Source organism: Gekko japonicus, unplaced genomic scaffold (assembly GCF_001447785.1).
Source record: "Gekko japonicus isolate JY-2015 unplaced genomic scaffold, Gekko_japonicus_V1.1 scaffold79, whole genome shotgun sequence".
In the NCBI taxonomy this organism is placed as follows: domain Eukaryota; kingdom Metazoa; phylum Chordata; class Lepidosauria; order Squamata; family Gekkonidae; genus Gekko; species Gekko japonicus.
Window position 1 is genome coordinate 901,297 of NW_015167530.1, and position 18,556 is coordinate 919,852.

Here is an 18,556-nt window from a genome sequence, read left to right on the forward strand (position 1 = left end):
GGGAATTTCATTCCCATGGGCATGTAGTCTCAATTCAGATCGGGCACTGAGAAAGGATTTCAGTCTTCCCCACAGTGTTTTTCCAACCTGAAATGGTCCTGGGTAGCCACTCTTTGCCCTGTTGGGCTGCTTGAGGATGTTTTTGATCAGGACAATTATGCAGGGGGAAGGCTAAGGCCCCTTCCCTCCACATGCTGTGGTCCCAATCCAAACTGGGCCCGTGCACTCCTTGGACATAAGTTCCCAGTGGTGAAATCCAAGAACACATCCGTTGACAGCTATAATGGCAACCATGAGAACTTTGTAACATGTGAATCAGTCTTACAGTGGGCAGGATCACCCCACTTTGATCTCATCGTACTCACCGGAGACAATGGCAACTTCAGAGAAAAACAAGCCTATCTAGCTACCACCCCTCGGTCAATGAATCAAGACCTCTCATGCTTGTACTTAAATACAAAAAGATCTGGCTGTCTTAGTGCTGAAGCCTTACCAAAGAAAGTACTAGAGCCCACAATAGCATTTTCAGCTAAAGGTTTCTTAAGTCCGTAGTGACCTGTTTTGGAATGGCTACACTCAGCACTCTAAGATTTAACTCCTACAGACTTGGAGGAAGGAGCTCAACCCCAAAGAATGACAACTCTCACAATTCATACTAAAATTTTAACCAAAAAACACTGATGGAACTCTGCTCCATATGCTTATCTATTTCCCTCTTGAAGCCGTCCATGCTTGTAGCCGCCACCACCTCCTGTGGCAGTGAATTCCATGTGTTAATCACTCTTTGGGTGAAGAAGTATTTCCTTTTATCTGTTCTAACCCAACTGCTCGGCAATTTCATGGAGTGCCCACGAATATGCTATAATGGTATATTGTAGCTTGAAATATGCTATAATGGTGTATTGTTTCTACACATGTCAAGGAATTTGCTCTGGTCCCTAAAACACTAGATGTGCTCCATCAGATTTTATTATTTAAGGTTTTGTTGTTTTTTAAAAATCCACTTTCCACTGGTCTATATTGCTACCATCTGTGCATGAAAGGTGCATGGACTTTTTTTTAGCATTTGTTTCTGAAGCTTCTGTCAACCATTGGAAAGGTGATTCCCAGAGTCAATGGACCTGTGTGGAGCAATAGGCACAATTGTGCTGGTTGCTGCCAGGAGAGGGTGTGTGTGTGAAACTGTCCCCTCTTAGTGGAACTCACATATCTGTGAGTTAAGTTTCAAAAGTCAATGGGAGCTCCCAACATGGAACTCCCATTGCACATGTGATTTGAGACATGACTCAGGGCAGACCCAGAAACACTGTAGTTAGGCCCTGAGGCTAAGACCACCTAGTGAATTTAGGTGTGAGATGAGATTTGCACTGGCAGTTTCTGAGACCATTTTGCTGTACCAGCTCTAACAACTTTTTTTTGCCTTGTACCGCGTTTCCATGAATGCACTCACCTAAGTCATGTGTGACATTGAATCCATCCTCAGCCACATCCGCAGCAAAGCCCAGCAGCTGTCTCCAGGGCAGTCTGGCAAACAAGGAAACATCGGCATGACTGGCAATCCCCAAGCAGAATCCAACAGTTAAGATAAAGCAGGCTGAAAATGCAACCCAGCAAATAATTGATAACAGAAATTTCAAGATAAATTCATGATCTGAATAGAACAGAGACTAGCAAAAGCCAGGTCTCTGAGGAGCTTTCGGAGCCACTTCACACATTTGCATGGCATGACAACGAAACTGTGCTTGGCACAGTATATACAGCTAGTTTTAGTTCCCTTGACAGTTTGCCTATGTAAAATACACACATACCGATGTATTTGTCACATTCACATGTTTTATTCTTATGTGTACAGGTAACCCATTTTATAGGAACACCTTAAAATATGATGTGTGAAATGGATCTTACCACTGCCAACCATATACATTAACTTGGATGGAATATAAACCTGTACAGTGTTTATATGCATTGTTATGACATGTTCTTCCTGGAAGACTTCTTTCAGTCTTTCCCATTGGGCCTGGCCATGGAATGCAACAAGCATGGGAAATGTTCTTACCTTCCATAAGACTGATGTGCTTCGTGGAGTCCTTTCATCATGCCTGGAACCCCAACCAAGAGACCCAGCTGGACAAAAAGGAAAGACACAGCAAAAGAGTATTGAGCTCTATAAGGGCACCAATCTGACAAGTTAAGTGGGATATAAAATGTTAACTCCCATGGAAAACAAGAAGGATGATGTATGGAGGAGATACCATTTTAATGCAGATATGCCCTCATGGGATTGAAAATACTAGAAATATCACCAACAGTGCGATCTACTTTCCCAAGAGTAAGACTTCAATAGGATTCTGAGAAGACCTGCTTAAGATTACACTGCAAGGGTCCAACAAAGTTGGGGTATGCCTCTGGTCCAACAAAGTTGGACCCTTAAGGTCCAACAAAGGGTCCAACAAAGGGTCCAACAAAGTTGGGGTATGCCTCTGTTCACAGCGTTTATATTCTTATTACAAGGAACCAAGACAGGTACATTTTGGAAGATTAATGAAGATTTTTACCAATTACTACCCTGCCCCAAAACAGTAAAGGCCCTCTCACACCTTTGTTTCCCAAGCCTTCCTAAGGCCCTCTTCTTGGATGCTGAAGGGGGCGGTCTCTCGGAAATCAATCACCCGGCTCTCGTTCTTCCTGATGTCATGAACCAGCATTACTCCTCCACTGCAACAACAGAGCCATACAAGAGTGAAACACATATTGAGAATGTTTTTCCAGCTATGGGATGATTTCCTGTGTTGTGCTCCAGGACAAAGAACCTGCTCCACGTACTTATAGCATCCTAAAACTGTCCCTAAATTGCCCTGGCTTTTATTGATTACTACTATATTTTATTGCTTTTTAGTGTGCTTTAACTTCATCTTATTGTACTTTACTGGCTATTTATTGATTTTCATTGCAGTTTATTGTGTTATAAACCATCTTGGGACATTTTAAGTTTTAAGAATAATCTACAAATAAACTACCAATGATCTGTTTAGACTTCAGTTCCCCGTCTCTATACCTGCTTCCCATATTTCCCTGTGTTTCTACAAGACAGCACATCAAATGAGAGGAATTTCCAATTCATGTTCAGGATCTGAAGAGAATGAAAGTACCCACCAATGAGCAAGTTGTAGTCGTCCTTTTTATGGACTGGGAATGCCAGTTTATCACTCTCACTGCTCAGTGGCAATGCACATGCACCAGTCTGGTTTTCACATGGGGACAGGCTTATGTGGTTTCCCTGTTGCTGCTGCAGTATAGCAACAACAGGGCTTCCACATGACAAGTTTCCCTGCTCCAGTTCCCTGGCAGAAAATAATGCAGGGCAAAAAAAATCCCTGAAGGACCAGCTACTCCATTATGAACTTACCCAACTACTGCAGTCATCTTCGAAGAGCCTGCATTGGGTGCCTTCCAATGTTCCCTCTAGGCCGTGGAGTCTTGTGAGCAAAAATTCCACTTTGTGAGCGACGGGCATCAAAGTTGTGAGCGAGCGACTTGGCTACTGCATAAATTAGGTTACTCTGGAGCCCTCCTTCATGAGCTAAGACAAAAATGTGTGAGCCGGAGGCTAAAAAACTGTGAGCCAGCTCACACTAACTCAGCTTAGAGGGAACACTGCCTTCTGAAATTAGGTGGGTGGCAAGCCAGAAGGGGGTCTTCTCAGTAGGGGCACCAAAACTCTGGATATCTCTAACCAGGAAGGTTTGCCTGTCACCTTCTGTTGCCATCTTCCACTAACAGGTTAAGACTTTTTTTTGTTTTGCTTGGCATTCCCTTGGTGATCCATCCTTCCTCCATAACGTTTTAACTGTTCTTTTTAGCTTTTGTACTTATTTTAAGCTCTGGTTTAAAATTGTTTCAATGATATGTTTGTGTGTTGGTTTTGATGGCTTTTAAGATGGGATTTTAATGTACATGTTTTAATTTGCTAGCCACCCTGGTGGCTTTATGAGGGCAGAAAGGCAGGGTAAAAGTCTTGTTTAAAAACACACTCACACATACACCTGTGTTTAACAGACCTAGTCTAGGACTGACTCAGCATCAGTCCATTTGGAAGAAGTAGTCCACCACATTTTCATTTGGGAGACAGTTGTGCCACTCTGTCTCCTCCAATTCTGCAACACTGGTGGTTATGATCAGTAGTTTGGTCTTGACAAAACCAGGTATGTCTCTAGCATAATATTTCAATCAAAGAACTTTGGTCTTCTAAATATCCTGCACCTAGCTCTAACCTGGATAGCCCAGGCAAGCCCAATCTTGTCAAATCTTGGAAGTTAAGCAGGGCCAACTCTGGCAAGTATTTGGATGGGAGACCTCCAGAGAATACCAGGGACAGGAGGCCAGAGGCAGGCTATCAAGTCACTTCTCTGAATGTCCTCTAGGAGTTGCCAGAAGTCACCATGACTTCCAGGCACAGGCACACACACAAAAATGCAAAACAAAAAAAAATATCCCACCACCTTTCCTTATGGGTCCCCTCTTTCTAGCAACAGGTGTGTGCATCACCAGTAGTTGTATCATGAAAGCACAAATTAGTTTCAGTAAAAAAGCTACCTACCTACAGCTCCCTGCCCAATTTCCCAAACAAAATGTGAACTGGCTTGTGTTGTTTTTCTGTCGATGGCCAGGAGTGAACCAAGCCATTGTGCTGTACCAGTGCCCTCTTCATTGTGCTACTCCCAGTAGACCTTTGGGTGTCTTGGCTGAAGAACTATTCCTGAGTGTGTGACTCACTCATACAGTATAACTCCTACAGCAGGGTAAAGTGAGTCTAATTTCTGGAAGGTCCACATTGAAAACACCCCCCACCCCACCCCACCCCAAAAGGGGGCAGTCAGAATTCTTTCATATTTATACCATTTTTAGACTGTCATAGTTCCATACAGGACTTAGTATGAACAGGAAAGAAGCTTAATATGTACTACTCTACTTAAGCCATAGGTGTTCACCTGATACTTTAATCCCCAATTAAAATTGACCAAATTGGTGCATGAAGTCAGCTGGTACTTAAATGCACTCTCAGTTAGCCTGATCCTTTATGGGAATTTTTTTGGTATTTTTATTTTTAATCCTGAGCATGAATTTTTATTAAGCAGCTTTGGAACCAAACTAGGGCTTCCAATTTCAACAAAAGTTTTCTGAAATCCCATCTGATGGACCATTATCGAGTAACACTGTTTATGTAACACACCCTGGAACTTCCTGGTGCTCTCGCCACCTAAAACTTCAGATTGCTCTTGCATAATGCCTTTTTAAAACAAACACCATGATAGAGGAAGGGAGGTAACAGTTCTGGGCAATGAGCCAGGCTTATAGACAGCAGAGGCTGATGAAATGGGCAGCTAAATTTGGCCTTAATGAGTGCAGAAACTGTGCAGTTTACATTCTTTAATGCCAAGGACAACCAATTTATGCCAGATTACAGGACCAATGCTCATCTTTTAGATGAGCTACAAATTAATTTTTCCACAGTTTTATTTTATTTATTTAACTCCTTCCAGGGTACCGGCAGCAAAGTTCCAAATATTAAGTTTGGCTCTGTTTAAAATTATGACTGGCGATAGGTCATTTGTCCAACTGGAACCTGAGCTCCTGCAGTATGGATGACCACCACGGAGACATGGAGACACGTCAGAAGTTTGGATAACACCCAATTTGCCTCAAGGCACATCCAGACTACTCTGATTCTGGGAACTGGATTTATCTTTCCAACACTTCCAGTCTCTGTGGTCCAAACATGTGGGATATTTCAGCACATTATAATCTACCACCAGACCACCTAAATACCCTTCCACATTTCACAGTTAAAAATAGGGACATTCTTATAATGCTCTCATTCTCACACTAAGATCATTTCATGTCCCAGTCCCACCCTTTATTTATGTACTCTATTCTGTAGTCATTCCTCTGTCTTCCCTTCCCTTCCATTAAATTAAAAGCCAAGACATTGATGATATTTTTGGATAGCTATGTTAGAAAAACATAATCACCTCACAATATTTTATCAGAAATGTAGTATAGATTACAGCAGTTGCAGTGTGAGAAATGGTATCCTTGCATGGACCTTTACATGGATGTGTGCAAGAGACAAAGAGAGGGCTCCCATTCAAGGACTGCAGATACTCCTGGCTTTCCATTTCTCAGCAGAGTGCCACTGATGGAAAAGGTGGAAGGGAGTGATTTTACCCCCTTCTCCCTGCTAACTTCAGCCTGTATGGCTATTACTTCATGTGGGTCCTACGACCCTGAGAATAAACTTCCCTATGGCTGGAAAGGACTCCTGGGCAGAGGGGAACTCACTGGCAGTCTTTAAGCGGCAACTGGACAAACACTTGTCAGGGATGCTCTAGGCTGATCCTGCATTGAGCAGAGGGTTGGACTAGATGGCCTGTATGGCCCCTTCCAACTCTGAGATTCTTTGATTCTATGAGGGCTGGTGTGTCTTCTTAGGCAGCCTTAGGCAATTGTCTAGGGCACCAACCATGGAGGAGCGCCAACCAGCTATGTCATGCACTCCCTTGCCAGCCCAAAGCATCCAGTCTGCCAAGTGGCAGCCCAGGAGATATTCCTACTGCCCAGTGTGCAGACCAGAGGTCATTTCGAGGGGGATCGCGAGGGAGACTACTCTCTCCCAGCTCCCAGACCTTCTCATTCTTCCTTCACTGCTTCACATGGTTGCTCTGCTGGAGGTCTATTGTGATGGCTTCCTGCCTGGTCCAAAGCTTGGGGGGGGGGAGTGAGGGGTTGGAGGGGCGAGGAGCACTGTGTGCCTCTGTGCTAGTAGGCAGCTTAGCAGGACCTATCGAAGGGGGAGAGCAGGAGGGGCATTTGGCTGAGGTGCCACTCTTATAGAGAGCCTCAAATTTAGACTTCTGATACTTTCTCCAAATGAAGTTATACATACAATTGCATACTGGGAGCCTCAAAAAATGGAAGTGGCCCAGGCTTCTCTCGACTTTTGAGGAGCCCTGGGTGTTGAAGAGGGCAAACACTGCCTTGCCTCACTCTGGGGCAAGTGGGAGGTGAAGAGGCGAGCGCTGTGTCCCACAGTGCATGGGGGCTTGGGCCTCCAAATTGCCTAGGGTCATTAAAATCATTGGCCTGGCCCTGGGGAACACCGGGAAGATCAGTGTTCGTCAATCTGTGCTAGTAGGCAGCTTAGCAGGACCTATCGAAGGGGGAGAGCAGGAGGAGCATTTGGCTGAGGTGCCACACTCGTAGAGAGCCTCAAATTTAGACTTCTGATATTATCTCCAAATGAAGTTATACATATAATTGCATACTGGGAGCCTCAAAAAATGGAAGTGGCCCAGGCTTCTCTCGACTTTTGAGGAGCCCTGAGTGTTGAAGAGGGCAAACACTGCCTTGCCTCACTCTGGGGCAAGTGGGAGGTGAAGAGGTGAGTGCTGTGTCCCACAGTGCATGGGGGCTTGGGCCTCCAAATTGCCTAGGGTCATTAAAATCATTGGCCTGGCCCTGGGGAACACCGGGAAGATCAGTGTTCGTCAACACATGCTGCTGATGAATCACAGGATCCAACCTCATAGCATCCACCCATGTCAGAGCTCAGTTTTTGCAGTGCCTTCTAAGGATGGTGCTAGAAAATAGGGAGAGATGGAGTATCTGGATGTGGCTGACAGGGACCACCATGATGGCAGACTCTACCACCCAAGTCTCTGAGCATGGAAGTGGTTGGGGGGGGGGGAGATGCCTGCTATTCCTCAGGAAATTTCCTATGACATTGGTTGTGTGTGACAGCATTGAACTGGAAACAATGGGAGCCCCCATCTGGATGTTTTCTTTAGAAGCACTGAAAAGAAAACGAATGAGACACTCCCATGTCCTTCCTTTAGTGCATCTGGGTAACATTCAAAGTCATGCTTGCTTTCAAAGAAATGTGTTTCTGGTTTTTACACCATATAAACTTAAGAGTACTATAAATTGCTGCTGTTGTGTGAAGCATGGAAGGAAATTATCTGGTGTGAACCAGCTCCTAAAGTTCATGTTAACAGTCATTTGTCATTTGAGCAGTTGACATGCAGCTGTATTATTAGGCTGTAATTATTGGTTTAGTTACAAAATCCAGCATATGACATTTTCAATCTGTGATGAAGTCAGGACAGTCGCCAGGTGGGGCCAAAGGTTGCTCTATCCCACCCGGTTTGGATTTGCCCTACCTAAGAATTTCCCCAAAAACAGCCACATAATTTATGATTTCCATTTAACAAAAGAGAACTTATTTTGAGAATCAGAGAAAAAAAATATCCTGGAGCCAAAAAATGCCACTGGTGGGTGGATCCAATTTTTGAGCTTCAAGAGCACCCAGAGCCACTGTGTCTCTAAGTGTGACAAGACCCTTAAAGGAATAAAGCTATACCTTGAAGTAAGTTATTCTATTTGAGGAAGGTGCTTGTTTTAAGTAGGTAAAAGATCCTGAATTTAACACTAATTGTTCTTGTTCTACTAATATGTTTTTGTTACTAAAAGTTCCTAAACACTGACACTTGGGCTTGGTGACAGGGTTGCAGAAGTTTCTGTGGATTATGAGGGAAACCACTGATTTTCCATTAACCCCCCCCCCCAAAAAAAAACCCTCCCAGTGAGCAATACGGCAACCCCAGAGGGTGAGAAAGGCCGGCTACAGTGCTGCATGCCCTGTTAGAAGATGCACACAAAAGTCAGCCTCCAGGTTGCCACATGAACGCCAGTTATTAAAATTTGGATTTGATTTCTGCAAAATGACTGAAGCACTTTTTCAAAACAGTGAGGACAACAAGACGGACCCCACTAAAATAAGTCTTTACTTACATTTACTTTATTTATAGTCCGCCTTTCTTGCTGAGGCTCAAAGATTACGGGGCTAAAACCATTTCCCTCCCAGTGAAGGGAATCCACGTGGAGATCGAAATATAGCTCTAATGAGGTTTCCGGGTGTGGCATAAGAAGGTGGAACATTATAAGCAAAGAAGATTATGGAGAACACCTACCCGCCAATGCCGGCTGTGTGGGGGTTAATAATTCCTGAGCATAAGGCGGAGGTGATGGCTGCATCCACTGAGGAGCCTTGCTTGTTCAGTACCTCGATCCCCAGGGCAGTGCAGCGGGCAGCATCAGTGACTACGGCACCCTGATGGAATATCTGCAAGAAGCCATATTCTGAGGATACATTTTCCAGGTTCAGGAACAGAAACATTTTTTTACTGAGAAAATATGATTTTTTATATAAATGATCCACCTAGCTGACCAGTGGTGGTCCCAAGTTCCTTGTGCAATGAAGCCATGTGAGGATCAAGGGCACAGATCAGAGAGTACTATGAGCACATTAGTGGTGGAAAGTGCTGTCAAGTCACAGCCGACTTATGCTGACTCCTCATGTGGCCAGCAAACCCAGCATCCTCCTCCCTTCCATCTCTGAGCCATTAGTTGAATTTTAAAAGCCCCCCTCCCCCAATTTTTAAAATTATTCTAGTGTAGGCATTTCCTTGCTTTAGGACATGCCATTTTCCTAACCTGAAATGGTCAGGTAGGGGCACTATTTGGCCTGTTGGGAAAACTCATATGTATACTTGGATCCAGCCTGTGCACATTGTAATGTGTGAATCAGCTTAGTTCAAACGCCTTCCCTTTTTTTTTTGAGAGAGAGAAAAGCTGCTTAGGACAGGAAGGGGACTGTTGGAACTGAAAAGTTAATAAGGATACTTAACGTCTTTCCCTGTTCACCTTTTCTCCACTCCAAACTGCCCCCAAGCTGCTTTTTCCACGATGGAGTTCAAAATTTATTTATTTATTTTATGCAATTTCTATCCCGCCCTCCGGAGCGAGCAGGCCTAGGGTGGGTTACAATCATAAAAATGATAGGTATAAAGATATTATAAGCCCCATTTAAATCTAATACCAATTTAAATACTAAAACATTTAAAACACGATGGCGACCCAAATAATTTCATATGCCCGAAGTGCACACTGTGAAAGTGCCAAGGGGAAATAATTTGAACAAGTGGACCAAATTGCTGTCAGAAACATAGGAATGCTATAATGCCCAGGATAGGCAAGTTCAAGCAGGGGAGGCCAATATAATTGAACCTCCTCAACCAAAGGCCTGGCGGAAAAGCTCTATTTTGCAGGCCCTGTGGAATTGTAATAGATCCCACAGAGCCCTGATCTCAAGTGGGAGCATGTTCCGCCAGTCCAGGCCAGGGGCGGTGCTGAAAAGGCTCTGGCCCTGGTCAAGGTTAGGTGAATAGCTTTTGGGCCAGGGACTGCCAGAAGATGATGTTCAGATGAGCGTAAAGCTCTTTGGGGGACATATGCCTGCTTACGAGTGCAAATGTGTTTTGGAATTCCACAGAGCAGGGAGGTAATGGCTTGGAGGGGTGGGGGAGAGTAGGAGGAGAGAAATGACAAGCATGAAACAGTGTGAAGCATTCACTGACCCATTTCTCCACTCCAAATCGCCCTCTCCAGAAACAGCTTTTCTCTAAAAAGCAGGCCACTGGGATTGTATTACATGCATTTGAGTATAGTGTTTAGTTAGGCCCTATGGGTATTTTCACAGGTGATATTTTCATTTTATCTCTCTCATACACTTCTGAACGTTCATGAAAGAAAAACAAAGAATACAATTTTAAACAGAATGCACATTTCTGATCAGTGTGGGAGCACCCTTGGCTCCCTGGAGGAAGGAGGTTCTTGTGAAAATACCTTCAGGATGTGAAAATATCTTCAGGATATACCTTTATGGGCTACATGAAAGCTACTCGCCCAAGCTGTACTCGCAGAGGTGCATAAGAAAGTGGGCAGGAATTGAGGCTCCTTTGCACAAACAACATATCCCGTTCAAAGTAACCACAGTCCAAGAAGAGTTCAAAGCACTTAATAACTGTCCATAAAAACTACTATAAGCAAAAAGACCTCATTTGTTTTTGAAGAGGCTCTGTAGGGTAGAGATGGCAGTGCCCGATTACACTTCCAATGACACTGTTGTTTGTGAGTAACTGTTCCATGCAATGTAGTTTCAGGAGGGCAGCCATGTTGGTCTGCCAGAAGAGCTAGATTCGAGTCAAGTAGCACCTTCGAGGCGAGCAAGTTTTTTGGGGTACAAGCTGTTAAAAGTCAAAGCTTCCTTTGTCAGATACACGTAGGAAATAAATCAACATGGGTGGATGTGTTAGTCTGTCTGTAGCTGTAGAAAAGAGCAAGAGTCCAGAAGCCCCTTAAAGACTAACAAAATATGTGGCAGGGAATTGCTCACTTCTTCAGATACAGATAGAATGTGAGTCCATCTGTCCTATATATTGGAAAGTGGAGTGATTTAGCTCAAGACAATGCATCCACCTGGACTGAATCGAGACCTAGGCTTCCTGTCTCATTACCAATGCTGATTTCTCCACGCCTACGGACCTCCCTGCATATCGCACCTAACCCAATCACACCTGCTAGTGTTATTTGCCTGCTAATGTCATTTGGTATCTGAAATCACTCCACTTTCCTATGGGGGTAGCAGTGTCTGAATACACTTTCAATTACATTCACATTCTAGCTGTATCTGAAGGAGTGATCAATGGCTCACGAAAGCTCATACCCTGCCACAAATAAGTAAGACCAAGGGAGATTTGGCCCTTGAAAACTTGTACCCTGGGATATTTTTTTGGTCTTTAAGGTACTGCTGGACTTGAATCTAGGGGTTCCCTGCAAGACTAGAATCTGCTCTTATTCATTTGGAAGTCAGCACAATGTTCACATCCAGGGGAGGAAGAAAAACAACCAAAGATCACTCCTTACCTGGGGGTCACCAAAATAGATCTGCATGATTAAGGCCACAGTGACTCCTGTAGCAAACGTTAGGCAGGCGGTGATGATCACGGTCAGACCGTCCTGGCGACAGCTGCAGTCCCCAGAAAATGGGTCCTTGGTGGTCTCCCGAAGTGGTGAGACGTCCTGACTGCCCATTTCCGAGGAAGATGAAGGCAGACGCTGAAGGCGAGCTGATTTTAAGAAGGAGTCTGGATCTTCATTCAAGAAGGACGGAGGGGGAGAAGCAAATTGGAGTGAGATGCTGAACAGACACAGACTCTTTTTTCTTCTTCCAAAGCATATGCAGACACACCTGTTACACCTGCACCTGTTCCAAAGACTGTTGCCTCCTTTCTCAGCCTGTGCTTTCAGATTTTCTGGCTCAGTTGCAGCTATTATGGGTTCATCTTACACAGGCTTCTCATTAACTCTTGGCAGTCTTAAGGCAGTGCTACAGTGAAGTGGGAGAGGCAGTCTACATCCTAGCAGAGGATTTTGGCTTAGTGGCAGAGCATTTGCGTGGCATGAGGAAGGGCCCAGGTTCAGTCCCTAGCATCTTCAGGTAAAAGGTCATGTGAAAGACCTCTGTCTGAGACTCTGGAGAAGCCCTGCCACTCAGAAGAGACAATACTGACCTTGATAGACCAATGATCTGACTCAGTGGAAGGCAACTCCATGTGCTCACGTGGAACATCACTTGTCCTTTGTACCCGCTGCTCATGGTTTTTGCTTGCACCCTGACCCTGCCTGCAATGTGTTCTTATGATACTGGGAAAAACCACAGCTGTAGGGATGCCAAGAAAACATTTCCGTATCGAGAGGTAAGATGCTTAATACAATTTAAAGGTCTAGCCTTTGGCTGCATCCATACTTTGGCGGATATTGTGCAATCAGTGTGCTACAGTGACCATCTGGAAGTGGTTCAGGTGGGGTAGCCATGTTGGTATGAAGTTACAGAACAAAGTTTGAGTCCAGTGGCACCTTTAAGACCAACAAAGATTAATTCTGGGTATAAGCTTTCATGTGCATGCACACTTCATTTAATTTCATGTGCATGCATACTGCATTTTCCTGGGTGAACTAGCCAATCCAGTTGTGAATTACTGCTATAGCATGATAGCTGTATAAGCACAATAGCTGGCAATGGGTAGACAGACACAATTAAATGGGGAAAAATGCAGAGACAAATTGAAAAAAGCAGTGTTTGGTTTGATGTGGTTACTTTTGTGTGTGTCATGGTAGAAATAGCAATGTTATCAAAACTAAAAGTTCACTCTTTTATTTTTTAAAAAGCAAGGGGTCTAATCTTTCATATGATCCCATACAATTCTTTACAACAGTAACTCAGCATGCAGAATGAAATATATGATGTTCCTATGATGCATGAGTGGTATGAAAACCGATGAAAGATGGAGCCCTGTTTCTGAAACCCTCCATGTAACCTTAGATGATTTAGCAAACAAGCTGATGATTACAGTTTCCATGCATCCACTGGGGTCCTGTTTGGACAGGATTTATCCTACTTGTGAACCAGTTAAGTAGAAATAATTGAAAAGGAAAGAGCTCCCCCTACCCGCAAAAGAGGGAGACATGTTGAAGCCCCCTTCACTCTTTAGGAACACATTGGTTATATTGAGATGCATGACACAGTGTATATGATTCAATATCATTTTAAGATGCTCAGTGCAATCTAACTATGTGAATCTTTAAATTATAAGAATAGCCATATATGCTGCTGATGCTCAGTTCTGGGTCACCTCACCTTTCTATCTGTCTAGTACACTTTTATCTCACCTTCCTCTGAGGAGCTCATACATGTTCTTCCCCAACTCATTTAATTCTCACAACAACCCTGTGTAATGTTCCTTCTAAGCTGTGGAGTCTTGTGAGCAAAAATTCTACTTTGTGAGCTCCTGGCATTAAAGTTGTGAGCAAGCAATGTGGCTACTGCATAAATTAGTTTGCTCTGGAGCCATCCTTCCTGAGCTAAGACAAAAATGTGTGAGCTGGAGGCTAAAAAACTGTGAGCTAGTTCATACTAACTCACCTTAGAGGGAACACTGCCTGTAAGGTAAGTTTAGCTGAGAGTAACTGGCCCAAGATCATCCAGCAACCTTCATGGCATAGCGGGAATTGTGTGGAGGAAGGTTGTCCTTCACAGGTCATGAATTTTGAACATATTGTGCATCTGTTTACCTGTTTCCTTCAGTCTAAATGTTCCCCAGAAGTTTCAGAAGCACCCATGATTCCAGATTAACTCTGTATTTGCAGCACTGAAATGGCTGGGAGACAAAGGCTGACTTTTAGTTGTTAAGTCCCTATTCTGAACCTGCTGAGTTCTGACAGTGCCTTCTTTCACACAGCACACAATGAATAGACAGAATTCATTGCCTGTAGATGTTGTGATGGTTCCAAGTTTGGGTGCTTCTTAGAAGCAAGAGACTAATTTATGAAGGATGGGTCTACCAATATCAGCCATAGCAGCTAAAAATGTAAGTTTCATATTCAGGGTTTATAAGGGTAATTATAAGGTTTATAAGGTTTTATAAGGGTTTATAAGGGTAATTTTATACTTTGGCCTTGTTCTCCAAGGAGCACTCACAATGCTGAGAGGAAATAAAAAGGAATGACTATATTCCATTACATCTTCCTGGGGTCACTGTCATGGACAGATGTTGGATGGATTGCTTTGGCCTAATCTGGCAGTTCCTAAATTCTTGAACCAGGAAACTCACTGAACACATTCCTGATCTAAACCAGTTATGCAGTTACCCTGTCTGCTGTGTAAATATGGATCAGTGACAGTGGAACAACACAGTGCATGAACTGCATCTGATCTCTTTAACACCCATGTATGTAATCACAATTCCATTCTTTCACTCTCAGTTCATTTCCTTTAAAACTCCCCAAACATGAATCAAAATGCAAAATGGTCACGTTTAAACATCCTTGTAAAGACAATAAAAAAGACACCCAAATATTTACGTAACTCTTGGTTGGCACCATAATGGTCCCACTGCTTAATAGGGGTCAGAAAGAAAAGTGAAATGAACATTGCATGTAAATGTATTCTAATGAAATGATTATTCAAAACTGGAAAGAGCCATGTGTTCTTACACAGTTTTCTTGGCAGAACTTGCTTGATAACCACTGAAGCCTGGATCATCATCACAACAAACGAAGAACACATGCAGCCAAAGATAAGGAAACCTGCTCACTTAAGCTCTGTTTTGTCCTAAGGATTCACTATTCTAAAACACATTAAGTAAAATGTTACACTTTAAGAACAGTTCCACATTGCGATGCATATCATCATACACTGAAATATGTGACACAAACAACAGTGCTCTGTTTAAAGTAATACTCTTTCAGATGCAGGTAGATTTACCAGCAAAAAAGGCACTAGAAATCCAAATGTATTTGATTTGAGAATATTTTTTAAATTGTGACCCATAATTAACCACCAGTCTCAAGCTGAGTTCAAGAAATCAGTACATAAACCAAATGCTAGTGTTGTGCTTCTAAAGCAGCATATTCTAAGCTCTTTATAAAAGGTAGTTGAATTTTAATTTGGGGGGGAAATCAGAATTTCAGTCTTCTCTGCTCTCTACTTCTCATTAGAACATTATTTTGCTTTGTCTGTGACATCACTCAGTGATACCCTGAAAGTTCTCACAACCCTAAAATACAATTTAGGAATAACCAGTCGGTTTCCTAAAGCCTTCAGGGTTTTAGCTCCCCAAGCCAGAGATGTGCATAAGGGCCTAACAACATGTTTTCCCCAAGTTCTCCCTGGGTCCATGTGATCCAATACGTATTGTGAATTCTATGTGTCTGATTTAGATCTAGACCACGGAATGTAAGGAAAGGGAACTTAAGTCTTCCTCCATGCTATTTTCCCAACCTGAAATGGTTCCAAGGGTGCTGTTGGCCCCACAGGTGTACCCCATCAGGACACATGGAGCCCCCCAAAGGGGCAAATTGCACCCCCAAAGCTGTTTCAGATCTGGCAAACAGCATGGGGGGGGGCTGAAGATCCCTTTCCTTGCACATTAACCGCCTGGCCCTCCCTGGCCCTAAGGAAGTCAGGTTGATGGTAACCAGGACGAGGGCTTTTTTGTTTGTAGCTCCGTCCTACTGGAACGAGCTCCCTGCCGAGATCAGGGCCCTGCGGGACTTGTCACAGTTCCGCAGGGCCGTGAAAACAGAACTTTTTAGGCAGGCATTCCAATAGGAGCGACGTTTTACCAGCTGCGCCCTGTAGTGAACTCCGATCCTATATGATCTAATGCGGTGGTACTGCCGAATGTGTCCTTAAATTGCACCTTAGTTCTATTGCCATCTAATGAATGTTTTAATGAATGTTTTATATTGATTGCTGTGTTTTAATTGATGTTTTATAATCTATTATGAATGTATACTGCTTGTCAGTTCTTGGAAGCCGCCCTGAGCCTGCCTAGCGGGGAGGGCGGGGTAAAAGTGAAATTAATTAATTAATTAATTAAGCAATTAATTATTGCTACACAAATCGGTCCTGCATGAGCTATTTGCTTGTGGACACTCTGGCTCTGACTTTGATAGCCACACAGGTGCTTTTTGGACCTAAATTGGAAGATGTTCTAATTCAGCAACTGTGCATTTGGCACCAGACACATGACTTTCACCTTTTGAGGCCTCACAAACATCTTTGTCATGGGTCCTTAGATCTTGCTGCTTAACCTTCCTCTTCCTGGTCCAATATTCACTTATTGGTTATCTTATTGCAATATGTATTTAAGTTATGTATACCTTAATATTGTTTGACCTCTGAAGGCCCAAATAGAGCAGAAACACGTCAGGTCATGTGTTTAGGCTATACTTTTTACGAGGCTTTCATTGGGCCCTTATGTATGTTTTTAACTGTCTTTCTAATAAATACTTGTATTTTTGTGTATTATAAGTTATAACTAGGTTTTTAATATTGGCCCTTCTTTAGACTTTCTTCTCACCCTTTTGGTTCTTGATTGACATTAATGATTGCTACGCAAATCAGTCCTACATGAGCCTGGGGTTAAATTCCCACCCCAGTATGGGCTCAGAATACATGTTTGACTGCATAGACCCAAGAAGAACATATAGCTATGCTCCAAAAGGAACTTCTGCCAAACAGGGTCAGGGTGCTAACAGTGCTGATGATTTGCTTGGGGAGCAAAGGAAATGACTCCCAACAATAGCTTGGGTCTACACTAGTATTCCCGCAGACCAAGCATTTCTACCCACAGAGCATGATTTTGCTGCCATGCCTCCCCCACAGCAGCTCAAAAGGGAAAGGGGCAGTGTTCCCTCTAAGCTGAGTTAGTGTGAGCTAGCTCACAGTTTTTTAGCCTCTGGCTCACACATTTTTGTCTTCGCTCAGGAAGGATGGCTCCAGAGCAGACTGATTTATGCAGCAGCCAAATTGCTCGCTCACAACTTTAATGCCAGTGGCCCACAAAGTAGAATTTTTGCTCACAAGACTCCACAGCTTAGAGGGAACATTGGAAAGGGGATGGGAAAATCATGCTCCATGCGTAGAAGTCCTTATGCCTGCAGAAATGCTAGTCTGGATACAATTCCATCCATGTTTTCTATATCAGCAGGCAGTCAGTGCAATAAAAGCAAAGGGGATTTGGACTCAGTAGACATTGCAATCTCTATAAAACTGTGAACAGTTTTCTAAGATCCACATTGGAAATTGGGCCACCCAGAAAGGATATCAATATTGCCAGAAACTCAAAAGAGAGCAAACACGCTCTTTCCTGACCCCTCTCCGTCTGTGTATCTTGCATACCATCCCACATTCCCCAACAGTACAGCACAGGGAACTGTGGGCTCCACCTTTTTTGATGACTATCAGAGCTAGTGAGTAATGGGAGCAATGCAACCCTCTGTTTTTCTACAAACAGCCCACGCTCATTTGTTCCTCTGCTTGTTTCAAAATCGTTTTGAAGCACAAGGTGTTACCGCATGAGTGAAACTGACCCCACAAAAGTTGGTTTTCTGCTTAGCCAAGAACACGAATGGAACATTAAGACACATTCCATTCACAATGGAAGTTTATCTTTGTGCAAGGCCAGGGCTAATAGCTATTCGGGAGCTGCATCCACATGCTATTGGATATTCTTTCTCAGCTGGATTTTCCTGCATAGACAAGACAATCCAGGAAATGAATGACTGCTTGTAGAGCAAAGATGTTGTAACATCCATTTATGTGTCAATGTAGTCAGGGCTTACTAGAGTAGTCTGGAGGGGAAAGGAGTCCTGTCCCTTTAATAGTGGCTTAATGGGATGTTATTTACCAGGTGATGAAAACCTTCGCTTGCCATTTCTACACATGAAGCCTCTGTTAAAGGGACAGGACACTTCTCCAGGCCTGTTGGCAACCCTAGTCTCTACACATGCGATTGTGCAGGAGAGGAAGAAACATTCCCTGCATCTCAGCACAGCAACCCTAATCCAAATTCCTCCCTCTGCTGTTTTTTTTTTTTTTAAATACTAGACGTCTGAAGACCCACTGATCATTTCCAGCATGTTGTCTAGTTGTCTCTGGTTGTGTTAGTAAAATGTTAGTAAAATGTTCCTGGACATCCACTTTCCTCAGCAACCGTAGTGCATTTACAGATAACTAGACTAGTGATTGTCAAGACAGATCCTGGTGGTGCTGTTTGCCAGGAGTCTAGGGCTGAAATGACACATGCATTTTCAA

At 43.4% G+C, this 18,556-nt stretch overlaps 1 protein-coding gene across 1 annotated transcript in view; it reads right to left on the bottom strand.

Annotated features, from left to right (window-relative positions):
- Positions 1-18,556, bottom strand: part of GGT7 (gamma-glutamyltransferase 7) — a 48,430-nt gene that overhangs the window by 25,034 nt on the left and 4,840 nt on the right. The window contains exons 2-6 of the mRNA XM_015413400.1: positions 11,821-12,049; positions 9,027-9,178; positions 2,598-2,715; positions 2,057-2,124; positions 1,451-1,524 (exon numbers count right to left, since the gene is read on the bottom strand). Coding sequence (XP_015268886.1) covers positions 1,451-1,524; positions 2,057-2,124; positions 2,598-2,715; positions 9,027-9,178; positions 11,821-12,049 — 641 coding nt within the window. The remainder of the gene's footprint in view (positions 1-1,450; positions 1,525-2,056; positions 2,125-2,597; positions 2,716-9,026; positions 9,179-11,820; positions 12,050-18,556) is intronic.